Below are 23,144 nucleotides of genomic sequence, written 5' to 3'. Positions count from 1 at the left end.
AACATAGTTGTGCACACAAATTTTACTGTGTATTTGGACTGAAATGAATTAAAATAGGTCAGAAATCACAAAATGTGAAAGCGAAATATTTAAATTACATGAGCTGCAGTTTTCAATAAAGGTATAATGGGCCACAAAATATCAATATAAAAGAAATTTTGTGTGCAGATCAGAGTAAAAATCACAGATTTTTTTATTTGTTTCAGTGGAAAAATGATACAAACATGACCTTTCCCAATAATATTATTCAATGTGTATGTGAATCAGTCATATATTGTTTATTTCCTTCTAAATTTAAAGGAGTTTAAACCCCTCTGTGACTGTTGCTTCTGCCAGATAAAACAGAATAAATCTATCAGATCTGCAAAATGCTAAATAGCAAAGACATTTTTAAAAAAAATTCCTTCAGGACTTTTAATATTCAAAGTTGACATGTTCAGGTAGTTTTTTTTGCTTGTCACTGTCAAAAAAAAACCAAGGTATTTTCATTTGAGAAGATGGGACCAATGATAGTTTTGCATTTCTCTTCAAAAGCTTAAATTATTGTTTCATAATTAAAATGGTTGCAGGCTATTTGAACTTTTTTTTCAACCGTGGCAAATACTCAGTCCCTGCAGAATGCGTTTTTGTTTACTCTCTTTGCCGAGCAGTAAAGCTACTCCAGCCTTTCTAAAACCATAAGCATGATATGTGTACAGCTTCAGATCTCCTACACTGTATAGAATGCATCTCTTCTATTACTGTTGTCCATCATGACTCATCCACTCGTGTCTTATCAGGCATATAGCTTCCATGTGGTTGTGATGGCTGGCTGACATTGCTTCTCATTCTCACCTTCTCAAACACGCTGCAGCTCTCCCATGTCTGTTGTTTGTGCAGGAGTGTGTGTGTGTGTGTGTCTGTGTCTGTGTGCATTTATATGCGAGTTTGTCCATCCATCTGCCTATCTGTCCATCCTGCTCTGGCTCCCATTGCTGCCACTAACATGTCATCCATGCTCCATGACAGCGTGCAGGCGTTGGCCGGGGATGGTTTGGGACATGGAGTACCCCTGGGCCAAACTGGACTGTAAGACTCTGCCTGCTTCCTCCGCACTAGGCATGACGCCTCAACCACATCCCGCTAACGTCCATCCATTCATTTAGCTTCCTGTGAGCCCGACTGTCGTCAAATAACTAGAGGTTGCGCTTGATTTAGCCCTTTTGTAAATGCAGAAATGCAGAGCAGGTCTTGAATTTATGTAGAAATCCTGCATGCTAATTGCTAAATAAAGCGCTCCTGCAGTGTTTCACCAATGTGCTGTGAGGCATTTAGCCCTCTCTTGTGAATCATCCATCTCTTTACCCTCTTGGCTAACCCTCCATAGCCTCGTCCTCCATGACCGTGAATGTGCCGCCGTAGCCTCACTCTCACCCTGCAGCCTCAGTCCAGCATCAAGGCTTCCCTGCATGAGCTGGTCCATCTGTTGTATGGGCCAAAGCCTTCATCCTCACTGCTGTTACACCTTGCACTGCTTTGCTCAGTGTTTTGTTTTGTTTTTTATCATCATTCGCTGCACTTGTTGAAATAAGTAAGTGCACATGAAAAAAACCTCTCCTCTCTAGGTACAACTACATAAAAGCTCAACATGACCCCCTGAGGTGCCCCAGCATCTTTTACTCTCTCACCCTAACCCTCTCTACTCGTAACATCGGTGGTAAATGTTTCTCAGCCTGTTGTTTCCATGTGAACTGCCCACCATCCGTGCTTTGGATTTCAAAATGCTCTCACTTTTGAAATCTGTGAATGATGAATTCGTCAGGTAGAATCAGATATTGCGGTCGTCCAGGTATCTTCAGAGAAATAACACTTGTTGATTAACTCGTCACCCAAATCAGCTAACCTTCTCTGACTCTTAAACCTTTCCAGTGACGACTAAGCACAACGCCACACACGCTGTCTGAACGTTCCTCCATCCGCCCGTGGGACGTCAGGTGTCTCAGCAGCGTTGTGTTTAGTTCTGCTGCTCTGTCGTATGGTGTGTGTCCACTGCTTTCTCACATGATGCTCTACTCTGTTTTTCCCTTTTAGATTAAAAATACTTAAAGGTCCAAATACTGTATGTGGCGAAGGTAAGCCCCAAGTCAGACCGGAAGCTTGTTTTTGGTCCAGCAGCCTACCTACCCTTCGCTCAATCACTCATCCTGGCTGTGCCCCCCTCCCCTCCCCTCCAATCCCTCCTTTTTTTCATTGAGTACTAACCAAGCTTTATTTACTGAGCGCTGTGACAAAGGGAAAGGGACAGAGAAACCAGGCTGTTTATTTGGGGGGATGTCCTACTGTTTAGTCCAGGCTGGTAATTGAGAGTGATGCATGGTGGGGACAATTAGCACCTGACTAAGTAGCAGCATGAACAATACGGCTACACTTCTGGCCCTCGCTTTTGCATGTGGCGCGCCTTTATCTCTTCCCCCAGCAAACACTTTTCTCCTTTCTTTCTTTCTTTCCTTTTTTTTTCCCCCTCAATCCCTCCACCCTCCCCTCTCCTCATTTCCTCCTGTTGGAGTGTGCCTGTTTGCCTGGGGCAGACTCTGAGACTAACACCTGCCGCACTGGAAGACGTCTTTGTCATCTAAAGCCTTGTTTGAACTGCTGCGGTGGGGACCAATGGGATAGCAGGACCATTTAAAGACTCTCTTTGTTTTCTTTCTCCCTCCATCTCTCCGTTCTTCTTTCCATCAGAAATGAAACTCACCGTGAGGCAGTCTTGGCAGAGTAAGAAGCGGAAGTGCTGGGTTATAATGATGATATTAATGACACATTAGCCTCTTCTGGATCTGGGTTATTTTTTTCACTTAGTAACTTACTAGGAAAATTCATTCTTGCATAAGACCATACAGTGAAGAACATTATGTCAAAACAAATGCAACCACAGTCATTAAGTGCCTCAGTGGGAGCAATGACTGCGTAGTGCAGCATGCTCTAATAGCTGCTAAACGAAAAGGGAAGTCGGTTGTGTGGGAGGTGAACTTTACCACACTGTTTTCTGTGTATATTACCTTTAATAGGTGGTTGTCTCCCTTCAGGCCAACATTAGAGTGGATGTTTAATTTGTAACACAAAGCGTTTACTGTAGGAATGAGTAGAAGAATACGGGAATGCAGGATTTGTTCTGTCCAGAAGGCCGCCTACATTTTTAGCCAAGCCCGTCCCTTTTTCATATTCATATGCAGATTTGAGAATCCACGTTCAGACCCCCTCACCTCCCCTCTAGCCCGCTCACAATACACACACCGAGCGTTTCATCCACAGCCCAGCCTCCTCTCCCAGTGAGCCACGGCCCTGGATGCTGCCGGTGTCCACTGTGCTGCTGAGTGTCTGTTACTCCAGCCATCTGCCATTCCTTTTAGCCGCTGCAACTTGAGATGCCTCCGAAAAAATGGCAGGAAATAAAAGGATAGGAAAGAAAATAGGCAACCAGATGCCATCTCAACAAAGCAGAAAAGTTGTTTAAACTCAAAGCATGGGGCCGAGGTGGGCGGGTGGGTGGGGGGTGTAGTTGGGGTTTGGTCAGGGGCACAGTGAGGAAGTCAGCGTTCACAATACTTGATTGTCCTCGCCAGCATTTCATGCCCACCTCCCAGCTTATTGCTGTTTGCCATCCCGTAATCATTGATGTGAAGTTTTTGTGGAAAAGGACAATGTTTGACAATGGGACGGCTCCACATGTTCACAACAAGAGCGTAATGTGTAATTTTATTTTCATTCAAAGCATTCTGCTGTCACACTGTGAACTGAATACTTTTTTTAGCTACAAAGGTTGCCTCTCATTTTTTATATCATATAAGCATCTGGAAAAAATATTGGGAATACAGGTGGCTTCTCTTTTAACAAGCTTTGCTCCTCTACAGCATGTGAAAAAGGCATGTCATTTCTAAAATGCTGTGCTCAGCATCTCAATTCTAATGAATTGAGAACTAATTCAAATCCTAACACTTGTCTTTTTTTCTTTTTTTTTTACAGTTTTTATTGTAACTTTTGTGAATGTTGGTGAAAATCCTGTGAACTGGATAGTCTTGGTTTTGGGAGCAGGCACATGCATGACAAAGCATGCTGGGATATACAACAATCAAACAAAGCCCAGTGAACCCCTGCCACGTCTAACCATCTCTGTCTCTCTCCATCATGTTTATTTTTTCTGTCTCTCTGCCTCCATCTCTCTCAGGGTCCTTCACCGGCAGTGCGAGCACTGAAGCTGGAAACACAGCGACGGACTCAGCCGACCAGGTGTCTCCCACGATGCCCCGTGCCACAAAGAACAGAGTTTCCGGAAAACTCCGCCGATCAGCCAGCGCTATAAGCAAATCCTCCAACTGAGCTCTTCAACCCGTCCCCTTTTCCCAGAGTGCAGCCTTTAATCTCCTCTTGAAGAACCTCACACCCAGCCGTGACTGCAAGAGTTTTGTTTTTGCTGTGTTTTTTTTTTCTTCTGTGTTTTATTTTTCATCATAAAACAACATAACTGGAGCATATTGCAATTTTTAATTTAAGTGGCAATCGTTGATTTCTGTCAATACATTTCAGTTTGTTGTGGTGTTTAATTGCGTTAACTGAGATGGACAGGAGACTAAGCTATTTATGTTCATCCTGGTGGTTTCAGCGTAAGAATGAGCAGCATAGGCAGACTTGAATGAGAAGTCTTAAAGGAATCAGTGATGAAAATACAATTTTTATTCTCATTTTCTAGTGCACTCTCAACGCACTAGAAAAACACTTCATGTTCTTACTATAGTAAGGGAACTGTTTTACCCTGTTTCTGCATCTCATCCAGCTCCATGTTCATTACAACGAAGCACTGAATGGCACCGCTGTAAAAGACATGCTAAAACTGCACAAGAGTTTCGTTTCCATTTTTACATGTCTGCCTTTTCACTTCTTTTTGCATCTGCCACGGCCTTCCTGTGTCACAAATACCACTTCAGTTAGTGACAGAGCGATGAAGATCCTGGACAGTAGCACCAGTTTGGACTTTTCTTCTCACAGCGAAAAGGAGAAAACACTGAGAAGTAGAAAACACCTCTCCAGAATGATTCCTACTCACTGCACTACTGCACAGTCCATGTAGCAGTCGGAGGCTTTTTAATTGTTTTGAACCCAGAGTGGACAATCGATGACGTCTTTCTAACTTGAGCTGAAACTAAATTTGTTTTTTTTGTTTCTTTTACTGCTCTCATTTTCCTTTTTAAATGAATTCCAATGGATTGTGTCACGATTTGATTTATGCAACTCTGCTGGAATGAGAAAAGACTGCGTTTGTAATTGTTTTCTGATGTCGTTAACATAGGCTCATGTCCGGTAATTGAATAAGTTCCTCCTGTCTCTTTCCTCTGCGATCAGTTTCCCTGTCCTGTGAAGCGAAGACGTCGACATTCCAACGTTTCCAACCAACCATTGTTTTTGCACTCGCTCTCATCAGTTAGCATTGAATGTGTCTCTTTGTTCTTGGATGTAAATTGCTTTAAATTTTATTTGCGTTTGTCTGTTTGCTAGATGTATATAGAGAGGTCTATTTGATGAATTATTTTGCTGTTGTGTTGTACTATGTATTCATGTGCTGTTTAGAGGAAAAATACCGCCAGAGCCTCAGGTGAATCTTAACTTCATGCACTGGTGTGTGTGTGTCTGTGTGTGAGCGTTTGAGTGTGTGCATGTATGTGAGTTTGTGGGGGAGCTTCTCGTAGTGCCTGTCTGTCCTCTTAGATGATGTCCCACATCACCTCCCCACCCCGTAATCGCATTTACCTTCACTGTGTGAGACAAACCATGGCCACCCTGCATCTCACCTCCTCGTTAGCCATCTTAAACAAAGTGTTTCCCTCCCCTCCGCGTCTCTAAAGGTCAGTGTCTCGCACTTCCCACAAAAACATCAACAGATGGATTTAGAATTATGGAGTTCTTGTGTTCAGTCTTCACTCATTGGGGGTGCGCTGCCCCGTCTTTATCTGTGAATGGAATCGAGTGGCACCGACTCCTCCTCTTTCCCATGATCTTCTCCCCACGTCGCCTCCTGAGGCTGCAGGAGGGGAGGATGGCTTTAGGTGGCATGCCAGAGCTGAACTCTCAACAGCCCTCCTAGCAACAGCCAGGCCAGCGCTCTCACTCCTCTAACCTGCCCGCACGGGTTGTCATGGTAGCCAGGTGTCGTCCTAACCCCCCACCCCACCCCACCCCATCCCATCCCCTTCACACACACTCTATGGACTCACACCCTCAGAGGGCTCCACCCAAGCTGCAACACTATCCCCATCTGTTGCACTACTATGCCTTACTTTCCCCATGCTCCTCTGCCATTCTCTCTCACATCTCAGCTCCTTTTGTTTGTTCGTTCCCGAGCAGAATATGGGGAATCCAAACAGCAGGAGGATTGACAGATCTGATGTTGTGCTTTTTTTTTTTTTGAAGAATGTATAGATTTATAGGCCTGGATCACATCTATGGTTTTTATTTCCCCCCAAAGCCACTTGAAGGAACCACCCAGGATGTCGATCTTAAAGATTGTAGGTTATAGAAAAATGTCTGTTATAGGGGTTTGTGCTCCCCTTTTTGGTGGCTTAGGAGGTGTTAGTTTGGACCAAGACTGTATGTCTTACATGCGTGAAGAAAATGAGCTAGTCTTAGTATGTTATTTCTTTATTCTCGTTTTAGAAATCCTTGTAAATTGTGTCAAATTTGAGGGCGTCATTGCCCTCCGACTCTAAATATATTAATGCCTGTAATATAATCTTTGTATAAGAGAAAGAGGGGAAAAAAAGCTTGAAAATTTCATCATTACTTGTCAACATATCAAACTGTTTTTAATGACCGAAGTCCTGCTATCTTTATTAGAAATGTGAAAATTGAAACATTTCATTAAATCAATTTGAAATTCTACACTTGGTGTGTTGTTTTTCTGTCTCAGCAACACACCAGCTCTGTGATGTGTGAGAGATTTGAAGTTGTGAGTTTTGTCAGTGTGTGTGTGGGTGCTGTTACCATGGGCTGTCTGACCCTGGCCCAGCCATGCTAACAGCAGCAGCAGGGGTAACCTGACCCTCCTCCCATCTGTCTCCCCTGCTGCTCAGCCCTGCTTAGAGGAGGCCAGCATAATGGAGCCTCACCAGGAGGTACAGGTGCAATGGTTGCAGCACCTACGGGTGCCCTGCCTCTCCTTGGCCACATAAAGACGCCACAAAAGCACTTGACCATAATTGGAGCCTTAAAACTGAATGTGTGTGAGAAAGAAACCTAATGTTGCCTCATTTTCACTGTGGCTCAGCAGTGTTTGCCTCAGCCATTGACTCTGGGATAAGTTACTACAGAACAGGCTGACATTGTGATTACTGCCAAATAGTATTATTTCAGGTCTTACACTGCTGGCTGTAGTCAACTTTCACTCTTCAGATATCTCTCTTTCTTGATATTGTCACTGTTGCCTCAAGGAGGAGTGACACATTTAACAAAAACTTATTCTCTTTGACCTTGCAGAGATGTACAGCATTAATAAGCAGAAGAAGCAAGAAAACACACAAAAGTTTGTGTAAAGGTGAGATTTGTTTTACTGTTGCACCAGGTTGATTCAAACTTCAAGTTGGTCCACTGTTGATGGAGGTCAGCTCTGTACTGCCGATGTCTTTTACCCTCAAGTGACACAATGAGAGGCTGCCTGTTAAATTACAACTAACTCGATGCTTTATGGCTTCTTCAGGTCAGATATGAAGCCAGCTGTGCCCTGATGCGTCCTAAATCAGCTGAAAACCAACAAAAATCGAGCCGTGTGAGTTTCCCAAAGAAGGCAGATGTTTTACTGCTCCAGAGGTGAGCTCTGATCCACCACCTCTTTGTCCTCCTGTCATGTCCTGACATGGTATTAAGGAGGCAATTTATGATTAGGCCCTAAGTGCTTCTCTATGGCAGCGAAACGGCGTCTACTGAGCCACTGCAGCAATGATTTATGGAGGATGAGTTTGATAAACGGGGGATCGAAGGCAAAGGTTTGTCCAGGTGGGGGTTAGAAGGTCTCATGTTGGTGAGGACTTCATAGACTGGCATCATGTTGTGAATGTTGGCGTTGTTCAAACTTTTAGAGAAATTCAACCATTTCTAAGTTGCTCGGTAACATGAAATTAATTGATTTTAAAAAAGCCACATTCAAACTGCACTTTTTCTCCTGTTTTTGCTCACAATGGAAAGTAACAAAATGCATCTGTTTGAGTCGATCTTAAAATCATATAGTTTAACAGTAAATGTGCACTGATTCATTTTTATTTGACTTTTCGGATGTTTTGAGCTTTTTCTATGCGCAACAGATAATTATTTCTAATTGTGTTTTGAAAATAAAACTACACAATTAGAGGCCTTTCTGCAACGCCTTAGAGTAACTCAAATCAAACACACATTTCCTGTTTTTATTGTCGTCTCGGTGCGATTGTTATCTTAAGAAATAATTCGTCAGTCAGACTTTCCGATTAGAAAAACTTCCGAGAAACATATCAGCAGTAATAAAATCAGCGTATCGACACGCCTATCCTGTTCATTGAATAATAATCAATGAGGCCATTATACTTAAAAAATATCCATTATACAAGAGCCCTTAAAGAAATAAGGAGCTTTTTGTTCGTTCAGACAAAAAGTTGATTAATACTTGAAACACACTCAGACCATGTGTCCTTTTGAAAATATTTTTATTTCGATAGACAACAACGATATACACATACAATCAAAGCGCTATAAAAGCCAACATTTAAGAAAAATAACTTGTCCTTAAAAAAGATTGCATCTAAGTTAAGAGCTTTACGTTTTTTTTTTCTTTTTACAAGAGCTGTGGAGATTGAAGATTAAAACCCGACCCACGACACATAAAATCACAACTCAGAAATTTGACAACAAAATAAATCAAACAATAAAATAAAGAAAACAAAACAAATAACGTTTTGGCTATACGACATGTAAACTGCCAGACCGATTCACAGGAGAGAAAGTCACGACAAACACAACAATAAGTTACATTAAAATAATTCCAATAAATAAATAAATAAACATATGATGAAAAATATTGCAACAATCTTCAAGAATAATAATAATAATAATAACAATAATGATAATAAAATATGTGCCAGCATTCAAAATTAAAACAATCTATGTTGACTTTTTTTCTTTTTTAAATTAAGGCAGTTATACAGCGGGATTTGGATGTGTATGTAGGCTATTTCGGACTATCTGTATACTAAAGGCATTTGTGGTTTCTACTAAACAGGGAATTCTTCAGTCACTCTTTCTTTTTATCCCCATCAAGACAATGAAGTTCTGTCATTCACAAACTAGCGTAAAGCTACAGTGATGCAGCAATCACGGTCGGTGAATTGAAAAAAAGGCTTTGATGGGGGGTGAAGAGGATTTCTGAGAATTTTAAGACATTTCTTAGGTCTAGAAGCTATCATTGAGCATGTGCTGTCCTAGAAAAATACCCTTTAACAGTCAAACTAACGCTTTGTATTCTTTTTCTTTTACTTGATAAACTAATTTGAGAAAGCAAATCTCAAAATAGGCCTATATGTAGTTCAAATATAGAGAGAAGCATTCAACAATCACTGATTGGCATGGAAAAGACACCACTGAAACATCAAATCGCTCTGCCTTTCATTGGCCTAAAGTTATGGCAGCGAGCATCACAAACTCTTTGTTTTTTTTATTATTTTTTTTTAAACCTCAAAGCCACTTTTCTTTTTGTTTCTCCTCTTTTTTATTTCAACCCATCAAAGGCACAAGTTCTGTGTTGTCTTCAGCAGGCGGGGCGCACCGGCATTTGGAGCAGGATCACCTGCCTGTTCTCCGAGGGGTGGCACTTGTTTATGTGCCTGGTGAGCCCCGGCGAGCTGTACAGAGTGGCGGGGCAGTATTTGCACGGGTAAATTTGGGAGGAGTGCATGAGGCGCAGGTGTCTCTCCTGGCCGGCCCTGCTGGTGAAACTCTCCCCGCACACCGGGCACAGCAGGCAGTCCACCGGGCTCAGATTGAGGGGGCTTTGGTTTGACGCTTCCTCTGAGGATGATGAAGAAGATGATGCTGAGGAGGAGGAAGAGGAGGAGGTGGGGGTGGAGGTGGAGGAGGTCGACACCGGAGCCTGCTCTGCTGCGCGGTCGCCGGTTTGAAACCCGTGCTCCTCCAGCACTTTCTTTTGCAGGGCCTGGTGTCCCATGATGTGTTTTCTTAGGTATGCCTGTCGCTTAAACCTCTTCCCGCAGAACTGGCAGTCATATGAGCCGTCTTCAGAGCCCGACTCGGACAGACCTGGGCTCGGGGTGTCTCTGTCACTCATGTCTTTGGCTTCGTCGGAGACTGACTTGGCACCCAGCGGTGGTATTTTGGCCATTTCAGGTTTGATGCCCTGTGCTGGTGGCATCGCCGATGCGCCGGTGGTCCTCGGTTTGTGCCAGCGGCGGTGAGAGGCGAGGTTTGCCGGGCAGCTGAACATCTTGTCGCACTCAGGACACCGGTACTCGACCCTGACTATGCGGGAGCACTTGTGCTGCGCCAGGGAGAAGGGATCCGCGTACGCCTCCTTGCACAGCTGACACACAAACTCCCCCAAAGGCTTGTTTCCTCCGGAGGACTGCGTCCTCGGCTTCATCTCCACCGGCCCCTCTTTGATTTTGAGACCGAGCACCGGAGAAGTCGTCACCTCATCTTCAAAGTTGAGTTTTCTAATGGCTTTGGGTTTCTTGGAGGGGGGTTTCGATTTACGCTCTGCTCCATCAGCTGCGGGTCTTTTGGTGGCGACCCGGTTGCTTGGTCCCGGGAGGCTGCTGGTGGTGCCGCTACGGCTGCTGTTGCTGGTGCCGATTTTCAGGTCGACCGGAGCGTACAGGAGATGGTCCAGGCCGGAGAGGGAGGCGGGTGTTGGGAATGACTCGGCAGAAATAGGCGAGCCCAGATTGAAACTTCGCTCAAAATATCCCCTGTCGTGCTCCTTGCTGATGGGCCGGGTGGGGCTGTAGAGGGCTTGGCACACCGCTTCTGGGTTACCGAACTGTGCCGGCTTCTCCAGTCTTGGCACCGGCGCTTCAGCTGCGGTGAAATCTGGCGATGCTGAGGCGCGGTCCGGACTGGACGCCACGGACATCGGCGGGGAGGGGTCCGTCTGACTCGGCAAGGCAGCTGGGGTGGGTGGCTCCTGGAGGTCATCGTCGTCTGACCGAGTCCTGTAGGAAACATGTGCAGATTTCTTGTTTCTTTTTACCAGGAATCCTTTGGGCATCTTGGCGAGTAACAGCGGAAAGGCACTTCGGGGAGGTGGGTGAAGTCTGGAGTATCCAGGTTGGTTAAAAATATGGCAACACTAGAAGCTTATGGGACTTTATCTCCCCAGTATATCGATCCTTCTGTTGCTGAAATGTTTTCGTCTCCAAGGCATAGCTGCACTCTTTTTATGCCGGAATGATGCTATTGTTCTCGCCCCCCCTGTTGCAGCATCCCCGACCAATCGGATGAAACCAAGATCCCAGTGGATTTTATTGTGGGAGGGCTCAGAGCCTGGGTTTGGTGGATTTCGTTGGAGGATGTGCAGATAGCTTAGCAGATGTACTGGCGGTTTATTACATTAATGTGTGCGCTCAGCCCCTCCCCAGCAGAGGCACACGCCGGGACCCTCCTCTTTTTACGGTCTGATGGGCCCCTACACAAATGCACACGTGCCACTGCTTTGTGGTTCTCCTCTGGGGGCCACGGAGCTGCCAAAAGGAAATGTCCGTCACTGTCACACATCATCCCAGTTTAGAATTAAGATAGGGTGACACGAGTTTGGTAAAATCCAAACTCATAGCTCAGGTTCTTTCTATTTTCCATTTCTACTGTGATGCTGCTCAGAAGAGGCAGAATTGCTGAAACCATGTCTCTAGTGCACATTCTCCCCACATTGGTTGCTTATAACCTCGAAAACGGTTGTCTATCTTTTCTATCCATGCTCCAGGCACTTTTACGCACGACCTTTACGCACGTTACGCAAACAGCTTTTTATAGAACTTTATTTTATTGTGTCTTAAATAAACACTACAGAGGGAGTGTTTCTTTATTTTAGGGCACGTGTCTGTCTCGGTAGTTTAACTCGACATATAAATCAGACATCTCGCTGCATACATAAGTAATAAGAAGGCCCTCTGGTCTTTGTGCACAATAGCCACGTCTGCCCGTGCTTCGATATCCTGTCTTTTTTTTCGTTTGAAAGGCAAATTGACCTCTTAACTGTGAAACGGGACTCACGGCCAATCTGGCCCACAGCTAGACGCGTGCTGGGCGGAATCAGGACTCCAGACAAAGAAGGCCGCAGCCGAGGCTTGTGCTGGAAAATGCTGCGCAGATATTCAGAGCACAAATGTAGCCGATGTGCAGTTTTCATTTTTCTAAGAAATCCACCTGTCTGCGTTGTATTCAACCTGATAATTAAACAAGTCAAGATTAGAATTTCTTAAAACACAAGTTAATTTCATTGAAACAGTTAAAATGCAAGGCCTCCTTTGTTCCAACTTTTCCAACAGCTGTGACCTATTTTCTCTATCTGCTCTGGTTCCTGTGCATATCTCATATATTGTACATTTGTCTGCTTTTTCCCCTTTATGACTAAATGTATGCGGCGGTGCGACACTTGGCAGAGAGTGCATTCTTTTCCCTTTCAGTCCGCAGACCAGGGAGGAATTAATCTCCATCGTCGTACATTGTTCCCCTCATTTGCATAAAGCTGCAGTATGACCAAGTCAAATAATTACACAATCGGAGCTGAGCCGCAGGCCTGTGCCTTCCTTTCAATGGGCCTCTGTGTCCCGGTGCCTTCTCACCTGCCGCCAAACACACCGTTATGTTGCTTAAATGAAAGATTGGGTGAAATAAAAATAATAATACATACATTTGAAAGACATAAAAGTTGTTATTTGAGTTTAAACTAAATGAAAACTTTTTAAAAATTGAAGTTCATAATAATCACATTTTCTGTGAAGTTTAAAGTCACCTAATTTTAGTTTTATTAGTTTTAATGGCTTTCACTGACTTTCCTGGTGTGATTTCTACACTTCCTCTGAACTCAGACTGACTCGCTGTGGTTCCAGCGTGTTTGGCTCCTTGCTCTTCTTTCAGGCTGCGCTGCTATTAGTCGTGGTTTGTTGGGACGACAAGCTTTGATGGCATTTTAACGAGTTCCTCTTTCCCCCGACATTATTTCTGTGGGGCGCGTGGGCTGCTCTGCTGGCCTTGGCCACACTGACGCATGCGCGTGTTTGCTCAGTGGCGCGTGCTGCCCCGCGCGGACGGGAAGCATAGGCGCCTCATTAGCATACAGCTGCAGCAGCTTTAAGTCAGGCTGCTGCACATCCTCCTCAGGCCCAGCTCATGTATAGGATGGAAATGGTGCTCTCATTCTACTCCTGCATCTAGGTTATGTTGTCAGTACTTGTTTACACGCAAAATATGTAAACAAAAGAGTGTTTTTCAGTGATTTGAAACCATATGTCTTTACAATAGATTTAAACTTGTGGAGCTCTCTGCAAGCAGTGCACTTAAAGATGAAACCTGAACTGTTGCAGTTTATGGCTTAACTCTAGAACCACAAGTCTGAGCTGAAGACTACACTCTAAAAAGTCATTTAGGGCACCTACACTGTAAAAAATGTGTTAGAGCTGCATTAGAGTAAAGTAATGTGGTACTTTGGTGATGCAGGTTTGCTTTTGTGTATTCTATAAACTTGAAATTACACCTTGTAGCTCTAAACTGCTATTGTGATGTCAGCGAAGGTGTAAAAATTAGAACTGTGACCTCAGTTTTTTCTGCTGCTACTCAACTGTTGTTTCCTTGAACTTAGAATGAGAGAGTAAAGACAAAAAAAACCCACATTAAATCTAATGACAAAATCATGTTTTACTTGTGGGTAAAGCAAATACTTAAAAACTGGAAACTTCAAGTTGACTTTCCTTAACACTGAGTTGCAGCAAATCTAACTGTTCATTTGAGAGGAATCAAATTATTTAATATGTCTAACATAAACCAGCGGTGTTCATTTAACCTACTAACATAATTTGGATCAACCTAATTCAATTGTGTGTTTCCAGTTAAAGCAATTCATTTAAGTTGGTCTAACATTTATCTTCTTTCAGTGTATTCACATCACCTAATTTATTGCTTGATAAATAAATCTAATTTATAGCTTATTATATCAACTTTTAAGTTGCAAGCATTTCTTTAATGGGATTTGCTGACATTATATTGTTAGTAAGTAGTTAGTAGTTAAACTTAGATTTCTGCATTAGTTGATTTAAAACTAAATTAAATTTGGAGCAACTTCACCTTTTTTCACCTTGAGATCAGGATTTCTATTTTAATATACCTGGTCAGTTAAGACTGGTAATTAAAAATACATTTGATTGCAGAGGAAAAGCTAATTCCCCTAACTTAATGTAGTTTGTCAGCTGAACAGTTTTATACCTCATAAAAAATAATGTGTTGATTGTTTTTGTTTTGTATTATTATTTTTTAGAATAAAGTCCATTTGTGAGCTCATCAGAGTTCAGTTGTTACTTCATTGCACCACCTACAGGATAAAGGATTATTCCGGAGGACACAGGGAAAGTTTACCTCCAGCAACCAAAGCTTTCTACTCTTGTCCTTTTGCAGCCATCCCCGTGTTGTTTCTGTTAAATACTGGTTACCAGGGGAGCTGTGTAGCAGTTTGGTTATTTCACAAAGATTAGATTATAGTTATTCTCACGTAGTCGTACAGAAACCTCCAGTATTTCCCAGATGAGTGATTGCCTCCTTGTGCCGTGCCAACCTCAGCCAATTTGAAAGTGCAATAGGACATGACTGTAATTGGTGCTCATGACAGGACCACCTTCAATGCACTGTCAATCAATTATTGTAATGGATTAGCTGAGGTCCTATTCTGGCTGCTTGTAATCTGATAGAGGGCTCTTTCAGCACCATGGAGAGAGCCAGCGAGGGCTCCAGATTTAATCAGACTGGCTGCAGAACAGCACAGCCTCGGCTTCAGCCTTTGTCCCCAAAACTGAGAGCAGGCAGGAACCAAGAAGAGAACAAAGACACAGTAGAACAAAAGAGCCCGAGTTTAATGAAGTGATTGGTTTTTAAATATAGCTCTAAATGGGTTTGTTATTTTAAAAAAAACACATTTTAACTATTTCTACTTGGGGAGGACAGTTCAAAGCGGCTTCATTTTGGCTCAAATCTTTTTTTTTATCATTTTCAATCATATACTGTTTAATTCTTTTAATTGATATTTTGTTTTTGAGTCTATCTGTTATTGTGTTGCATAAAAATTAATGTATAATATAGTATTTTATGAGCCTTACTGTTTCTGCTCTTTGAAATGTAACTGTTCATTGCACTGCTTGACTTGGGAATGTGTAAATTTCCCCACAAAATAAAGTAATTTTTGCTACTTGTTGAAACATCCTTTTAGGATATGGATTGTTTCCAGTGAAGCCTCTGACAAAATAATGCTCAATATGATCCTTATAATGCATTAGACCAGAGTTTATGGAGCTTGGTTCACTGCTTTATTTTGAAGCTTGGGATCAAAACTGTAAATACAGCTCTCTGTTGTACTGTAAAAGAAATTTATGAAAGAAATACTAGCCTTTAAATTACTTTTTTTTTTTTTTTTTTGCAACTGTGCAGGTCATAGAAGCCACCTGTACATGCTTAAACCAGTTTATACATATGTTGAATGTAAGCAGATTTGGTTCAGATGATACCTGAAATGACTTAGTCTGCTGATCGTTGTCATAATTTTACCACAGTTAACCAGGAGCCACGGTTTGGCCCAAAAATCCTTTATTCTCTGGAAAACCATCCATAGGTAGTGCTAGAAAAAGTATTCAGATCTTTTAAGTAAACAAATCAATACAACAATTTAAAATCCAACATAAACCTACATTCAGCTTAAGTATCATCAACAAAATGCACTTTAAGTTCTCTATTTTTATATGTTATACTATAGGATTATTATCACTGATGCATGAAAACACAAGCAACATTTAAATCTAGTTGCTGACAGGGGCAGAACTGACACTGTTTATATAAATCATTACATCCTTGTAGGGTTTTCCTACAATATCCTAATGTGTTGTAAAGTAACTGTCAGATAAATTTAGTACAATAAGAAATACAATATTCCCTCTGAAATATGGTCGAGTCAAAGAAAGTGGCTTAAAATCAAACTAATCAAATGAAGTATAAGTACCTTAGAATTGCATAAACTTGAATAAATTGATTTACTTTCACCACAGTCTAAAGGCAATCTCTGGGAATTCAATATGTTACTGTGAAACCACAGTCAAACTGCACCTGTAAAGAGCCTCTGGAAAAGAAGTCAGACTGTAGCACCCAGAAGATCAATGGGGAAATTGCCTGTTTGGCCATGAGAGCAGCACAGAGGTCACTGTCTAGACTTTAAAGTGTACTTTAGAAGGATGCCCATGAGACCAGGTTGCTGTGAAAAGCCCTGTAAAGTGGTATAGCTCTGAGCATAAGACTAATGGACCTCATGGACTTGACTGGAACTGTCCCCAATGCCATCTGTACTTTTGACAATGATGCTGATGACTCGACAAGGACGAGGACAGATATTTTTGGGGGGGCTTTAATGACATTTCTGAAAAGGTTCTGCGGAGCTGGCTAGTAAAATGGTCATTTGGTGAGATATATCCCATAATGCAATGCATCATTAGAGTGGGATTATGATCAAATCCAAGGCTAATGAAGTATAAAAGGGGAAGTCATAGATTCTTTTAGTGGTTATATGTGATATTGTGAGTGCACAGATGTATGAACAAAGGCTTCAAAAGGGACAAAACCAGATTTTTTCTTGTAAAGAGCCTCTTATTAAAAAGAGATCTTCCTGCATATCAGTTGCTGGAGTCCCAGGGGTATGTTTAGCTCTAATTTACTCATCAAAAACATCCGAGTGTCTCTCAATAATCTCTGCAGTCCATTGGTTGTTGGGGTGGAGTCCCCTGTCAGAAAGCATGCCCTGGAATGTTAAACACTAATTCACCTCTGAGCTGTGGAGGTGGATAAAGTGATTGTTCTATCTGGGAGCTGATTAAAGCAGGCTCTGGCCTGTTTCTCCCCTCTGCGTTCACCTCTGACGTCCATCACATTCATTTCTGTATTCATGAGTGGATGAGAAAGCGCAGGCTGAGCGGCTGCCGTATTACAGATAATAAGTCCAGCGGGCACCACATTCACTGCCACAGGTTTCCCCCCTGCCCCAGCTCATTCAATTACTTCACAAGAGTTCTCTGAGGCACAGCTGCACTATGGGGGTAAAGAGGAGCAAATTGAGGTACATTCATGTAGACCCACACACACACTCACGCTCACACACCTCAGAGATACAAAGAAGTGCAGGAGGCTGAAGCACACTGTAGCAAGAGCAGCCAGCAGATAAAGGATCTTCCTGGCAGGCATTTGGCTGAGTAGTCAACACATTTCTCACAACACACGTGATAAAGGTCCATCCTATGTTGCTCACTGACTCCCTGAATATTGTAATTATATTGATAATGGCTCCTGTGTAAAAGAAATGAAATCAAGGCCATTGCTCATGGACTCCATATATGAGGTCGCCATTATCTTGATGAAAGTGTAGACAGCAGCTGTATCATCTGGGAGCATGAAAGATGGCCTGTGGCAGACCTAATGGGCCATATCCTTTATCTATTGACTATTATCCATTCATCTGAAGATGCATTAGACCCATGTGAAAATCCCTGTTTAACACATAACTGTCTTTTTCCTGAATTATTCGCAAAGTTGCGTTTTAAACAATTACTCTGAATGGGTTTGTGCACCTGGTGTTATGGCTGCAGAGGAGACCGGTTGTTGTCCATGGTACTGAACTTCTGTCCTTGAGTTTACAGTGGCAGCTGGTGGCTCTGTGAAACACAGCGGGCCGCTGGGAATATAAATTGGTGCCCCGTCAGTGGTTTTAAGCAGCTGGAGTGATGAAAGCCAAACTAAAGAACACTCAGGGTGTCATTTCTGCTCTCAGATGAGTGATACAGTACACTTTAAATAAGTTTATTTTGGCATGATGCTGATCAATGATTAGAGACTTATATTGCTAACATGTCCAAATGATGTATTTTATATGCTAGAAGAATTATCATGAGCAAAATAAACAGTGAGCACCACACCTGAGTATTTCCACCTTGAAGCTGCAGCGTACTGATGACACTCTCTAAAACACAGATTCAGACTTTAGTGGTTTCAAATGTAGCAACAATAAGAAATCAAATCCTGTCAGCTTGCAGGATGAGACTTTCTTTGTGATTATTCTTCTCCTGAATTGGTTCTTGGTTTGAACTCCACATGTGTATTTTGGATTACTTTATTATTTCTGTACTATTTTACAGTGTTTGTGCATACCTGTAGGTGAACTGTTGTGCTGAAGATGCAGCGATAGGTTGAGGTGACTGAAGACAGAAGTGGACTCTTCATAGATCTGCATATTCTAGAGGAAGCAACAATGCAGAGTTACATGCAAGTCATTTTAAGACAAGGATGAATAATTTTTATGGATAAAGGTCAAAAATATGTAACTCTAACACACAGCCATGAGTTCTTAGGGGTTTAATCAATGACTGGAGAGGGACCTAAAATTTACAGCATTATGAATCCTTTGTTTTGTTTTGAAAGTTGAAACGATAGTTTCCTTTTCAAACATCACAGCCTATAAACCATTTTGTTTCACCACATCTTAGCAAAGAGACAGAGAAACCAGGGAAATCAACAGTAGCAGTATAAAGCATCACTTTTTGGTTTTACTGGGGCAGTGGGACACTGGAGGGTTACTCTATCTGGTCTAGTCCAGCAAGTAAACAGTTGTAAAACCAAAACTTGTGCTGTCATTTGTGCATTTTGTTGCCTCTGGACTGTCAGAGCCAGACTAGCTGGACTAAGCTAAAGTCTCATATTTCCTTAAAACCATGACAACTAAAATGATTTTCTCTTAACACTTAACAAACTTGTATGACAAAATAGCAAAGCAAATATTTAATGTCAAGATTACGCTTTCATTTCAGCCTTCACCTTTTAGTTAGCCACTATATAATATGAGCTCTTTCATAACATATTTCACTGTTTTTTTCTTGTTGTTCTGTCTGTCTTTCATAGAGATTTGCGAGACTCTAATAAATGAAAAGCATTAGAAAGATGCAGGGCTCAGCCGTGTAAGTACATCCTTAACATATGTATGTCAAGAGAAGGACCTTTTCTTGACATTTGATTTGGGAATGCCACATTTTCCAAACAAAGAATTCCCAGAATTGGCACACTCTTCATTAGATGGCATAATTTGCATTCTCTTATAATTGTGCTGCTTCCTTGATTATTAAATGATCACCCCTAATTAGGGAGCATAATAAGGTTAATCAGACTCTGCTCATCACACTTATTATTATTCCTGCAAAAAATGAAGGAAAAAGATACAGTACTTGATTAATTATATCAGCCTTTTCATCAGCTGGGCTGCCATTCCCCCCTCTGAAATTAATATCATGTTGTAAATGGAAGGAAGGAGCTGGCCGGACACAGACAGATGAAAGATTTTACTCAAATTAATTAAGCACTAATTATGCGGCGGGAGTTGGGAGCAGTTTTGCATAATGAGCTCTATCAAAAGAGATCAGTCATGGAGAGTTTCTATACAGCCTTCAGATGATACACAGACACCACTGCACTGCATGAAGAGGGCTAACAGAGAAGTGGGAAGAGGGTTAAAGCACTCTGAGGCTTGAGTCGTGAGGTTGAGGAGTGTTTGTTTGGTTTGTCAGCATGCCTCGAATGTGACGCTTCCTCACTTGTACCACAAATGAGGATTATTCCATTGTCACTTAGAGATATCACGTTTGTCTTGGGGCTGTGGGTGGGTGTTTTTTTTCTCTCTCAGCTTAAGAATCAGATAATGAATTCCCTGGTCCAGAAAGAGGCAAGAAGAACAGAATGTACCTTTAAGTTCAAGCTAATCACGAACAACCTGCATGTGCACTCCAGGGAGCTTTAAAGACCTAATCACCTCCCACTCCAGTTCTTGTGGTGTTCAGTTATTGTAGATCAGGGACTACACTGTGGCTATCTGTTTAGACAATGGGAAAAGGGATTAAACAGACAAAAACTCTCTATGTCTTAATCGCCTTTTTAATCACTGCCACTGTGTAGCATATGGAGCTGAGTTACTTGAACTGATTTGTGCCGTTGCAGCAGCAATCATGCATTGGCTAATCAGGGTGCACAGCCCGGCACTGCCCTTCAAGGTCTCCGAGTGGAATTACAAAGACTATGATTAGTTAATCAATGAAGAACCCAATGTCCTTTCTTTATTTGTGTGTACACCTTATCTAAATGGAAATTGTATAGCTGAGGCACTTCCAGAAGGACACATCTACATGTGAATGATCCTCCTTGAGCCCTTGGCAGTGAATACAGAATAAGATCTTTCACTCCTAATCATCGTGTTATGGCATTGTGGAGACTTTTACATGTCTGAATGATATTTGTTGACAATGCCATGTGAATGATGCAATCACTCAGTCTGTTGTGAAGTAAATCAGGAAGCACTAGACCGCCACTCTTCAAATACACATGATGGTGTGCGGCAGAATGTCAAGACTATTTTTGAGAGAGCAGAAAGGGAAAGCAGACAGGCAGCTTAATGGTAGTACATAAATGAGTTAATCAGAGTGAAAAAGGCCGGCGTGCATGTGTCACAGCTCAAACAGCACAGATAGGATTTTCCTCTGTCAGCTTTACAGCAAGCGGCTCTATGCTGAATATTTCTAGGTCCAGTATCTTTGTATGGCATCACCAAACTGGACAATATGCCATTTTGCAGCTTCATTTGCTTACTAGGATTTGCTACATGTTTTAGGCTTTGTTAGAATGTTAGACTGCTCGCTGAAATAAAAAAATCTTTTATATAAACTAAAAGAAGGTAGACTTGTTGAGCTGTTTCTGCCTGATTCCACTCCAGCTGCTGCTTTGGTGACCCTTCAGCTGTTGATTAATGTTTTAAGTTGATCTAACAGGCTAACTAACAGATGCTAACTGACACCTGGGGGCTTAATTTGATTCCTGCATGTATCTTGCTCTTAAATGCTCATGCTGAACAGATAGGGATAGTTAAATTGCTACAGATAGTCTAAGTAAAAAAGAGTGCTGTTCACTGCGCTCTGCTTAGATGAAGCCCTGTAGCTCTCCTGTCTAAAAGAAAAAAAACATACAAGCTTCTGTTGTCTGCACAAATCTAATTCTGAACCTGGCAAAAGGTTATTTGATTTAAGTACTAAGCTCTTATGAGTGGTACAAACCAACAAATGCCTCAGAAGACCTGCAAATTCCACTGTTTATCACTCAAAATGTGCACTAAATTGCACATTGATATATTTTAAATCGAGTCATTTTTAGCATCAAAGCAACCCTTTCTCTACCTTCTGTCAGACGTGCTGTTAGACATTGAGACGGTTGTTCCTAAGAGAAAAGGATTTCCCTCCACCACTTTGTGATAACTTCCTTCCAGGGGCAGCAGATTTGACCTGCACACTCCTCCTCGAATCACCTCTATTATTTGTTAGTGACAGCGGCCCTTTGGAGGACGGGGGCCTCCCTGAAAGGTACAGGGTCGAGGACGTCCCAATCCATCTCTGTCTGCCAAGCGATTGATTGTGATTTAGTGCACGGGGCAGGAGATGGTGGGGTTCCATTCTGATGAGCGATAGGTGGGAACCCTTTGACTCCCAGCACATGGCAAGCAGAGGCAGCGCTATGATGAGGGGTCAGAGGCAGCTGGTGGGGTAACCGGGGTGGATCTGGGGGCTGGGTGGAGCTAATGTGGGGGTTGAATGGATCACAAGATAGAAAGTGTCAGAGATCCAGGACAAAGCCCTCCAACCGACCGCCTGAGTCTATCACTTAGCCCATCTATCACCCATCCAGCTTTGTGGTTGGCATAACAGTTGCTAGCTAATCGTTTCATCATCAGGGGATCCGTCATCAATTGAGATGACGGAGCAGCAGGGAGGCCGCACCGCAACTATAAGGGGCTCAATGCCAGCTGGATGAAATAAGCGGGTTTATCTGCTTCTAGAGTCCTGACTGGAAAATAAAAGATATTAGCATTTCAAATGGAGCTTTGCATTAAAGGTTACCTCCAGGGTGTGCAAGCCAGAAGATGTCTGTTTGAACATCACTTAATGGAGCTGACAAGATATTTCAGAATGATCAGCGTCTTCAGTTTTAATTCTGAGTGAAGATATTCCCAGTATTATGCTCTCAGACACTCAGAGGACATATCCGCCCTGATTAGGAGGCTCAAATTTGTCTACTGTGAAGAGGATATGCTTGACAACCTGTCAGATGCTGTAATTTCCCAGTTTTCTTCCAAATACCACCAGACCCCAGACAGATATGCATAAGGCACAATATCTGACTGGAAATCAGAGGGAAATGGCTGAGACTTTTTCCATTTAGTTTTAAAATCTCAATACTCAGGAGCAAAGTTCGACTAGAGTGTTCATCCCATTCTTGACTGAGCTTCGGTTCCCAGTTCAGGCCTGGTGTTAGATGCAAGCTGTCCTTGGGAGGATGCTAAGCCCAGCCACAGCCTCGCTTCACTGGGCCGCTCTGGCAGCTTAACCCCATAATCAACCTGAGGCCAGCCCTGTTAGGAAATACACTGTGATGTGCTGCATTTTTATGTAATGGGGGGTTATCTGCTGTTTACTTTATATGATCTATCCAGCCATCCATTAGCTCTACTCCCTTATCCTTTTAGAAGGTCGTGGGGGGGCTGAGCTCTTCATATAAAGGCCCCAACCAGCCAGCAGGTTCAAGCCCAGGGTCTTCTGCATAATCGAAAAGGATTTTTTGTTGCACAGATCATTTGCATTGTATCCAAAAGTATTCTAAAATCTCATGTTTGCTGAGTCGAATGTGTAAAGCAACTTTCATTATTCCACATGCGGCTGCAGTGAACAAAGGCCTGTGCATTGCCAATCACAGGAACTTGTGTTAGCCAGGTGACTGTGTAGTCAGTAACATGATCTGCTGTTGACAGAACAGGGACAGGT

The 23,144-nt window shown here is 42.5% G+C and overlaps 2 protein-coding genes across 7 annotated transcripts in view; one reads left to right on the top strand and one right to left on the bottom strand.

Annotated features, from left to right (window-relative positions):
• The window catches only part of ralgapa2 (Ral GTPase activating protein catalytic subunit alpha 2), a 109,314-nt gene extending 102,405 nt beyond the window's left edge, over positions 1–6,909 (top strand). For 3 of the 6 annotated variants that reach the window (XM_051945789.1, XM_051945797.1, XM_051945786.1), the window contains 2 exons: positions 1,009–1,068; positions 4,205–6,909. In XM_051945789.1, coding sequence (XP_051801749.1) covers positions 1,009–1,068; positions 4,205–4,356 — 212 coding nt within the window. In that variant the 3' untranslated portion in view covers positions 4,357–6,909. Of the gene's footprint in view, positions 1–1,008; positions 1,069–2,070; positions 2,112–4,204 lie in introns of all 6 variants that reach the window. The other 3 variants (XM_022192468.2, XM_051945801.1, XM_022192467.2) reach the window with 3 other exon arrangements.
• Positions 6,910–8,682: 1,773 nt separating this feature from the next.
• On the bottom strand, positions 8,683–12,028 carry insm1b (insulinoma-associated 1b). The gene has a single exon (XM_022192465.2). It carries the CDS (start codon positions 11,270–11,272, stop codon positions 9,797–9,799), a length of 1,476 nt encoding a protein of 491 aa, XP_022048157.1. The 5' UTR covers positions 11,273–12,028; the 3' UTR covers positions 8,683–9,796.
• Between the last annotated feature and the right edge of the window lie 11,116 nt (positions 12,029–23,144).

This window comes from Acanthochromis polyacanthus, chromosome 1 (assembly GCF_021347895.1).
Source record: "Acanthochromis polyacanthus isolate Apoly-LR-REF ecotype Palm Island chromosome 1, KAUST_Apoly_ChrSc, whole genome shotgun sequence".
NCBI lineage: Eukaryota > Metazoa > Chordata > Actinopteri > Pomacentridae > Acanthochromis > Acanthochromis polyacanthus.
This window is presented reverse-complemented; position numbering and strand designations above follow the sequence as displayed.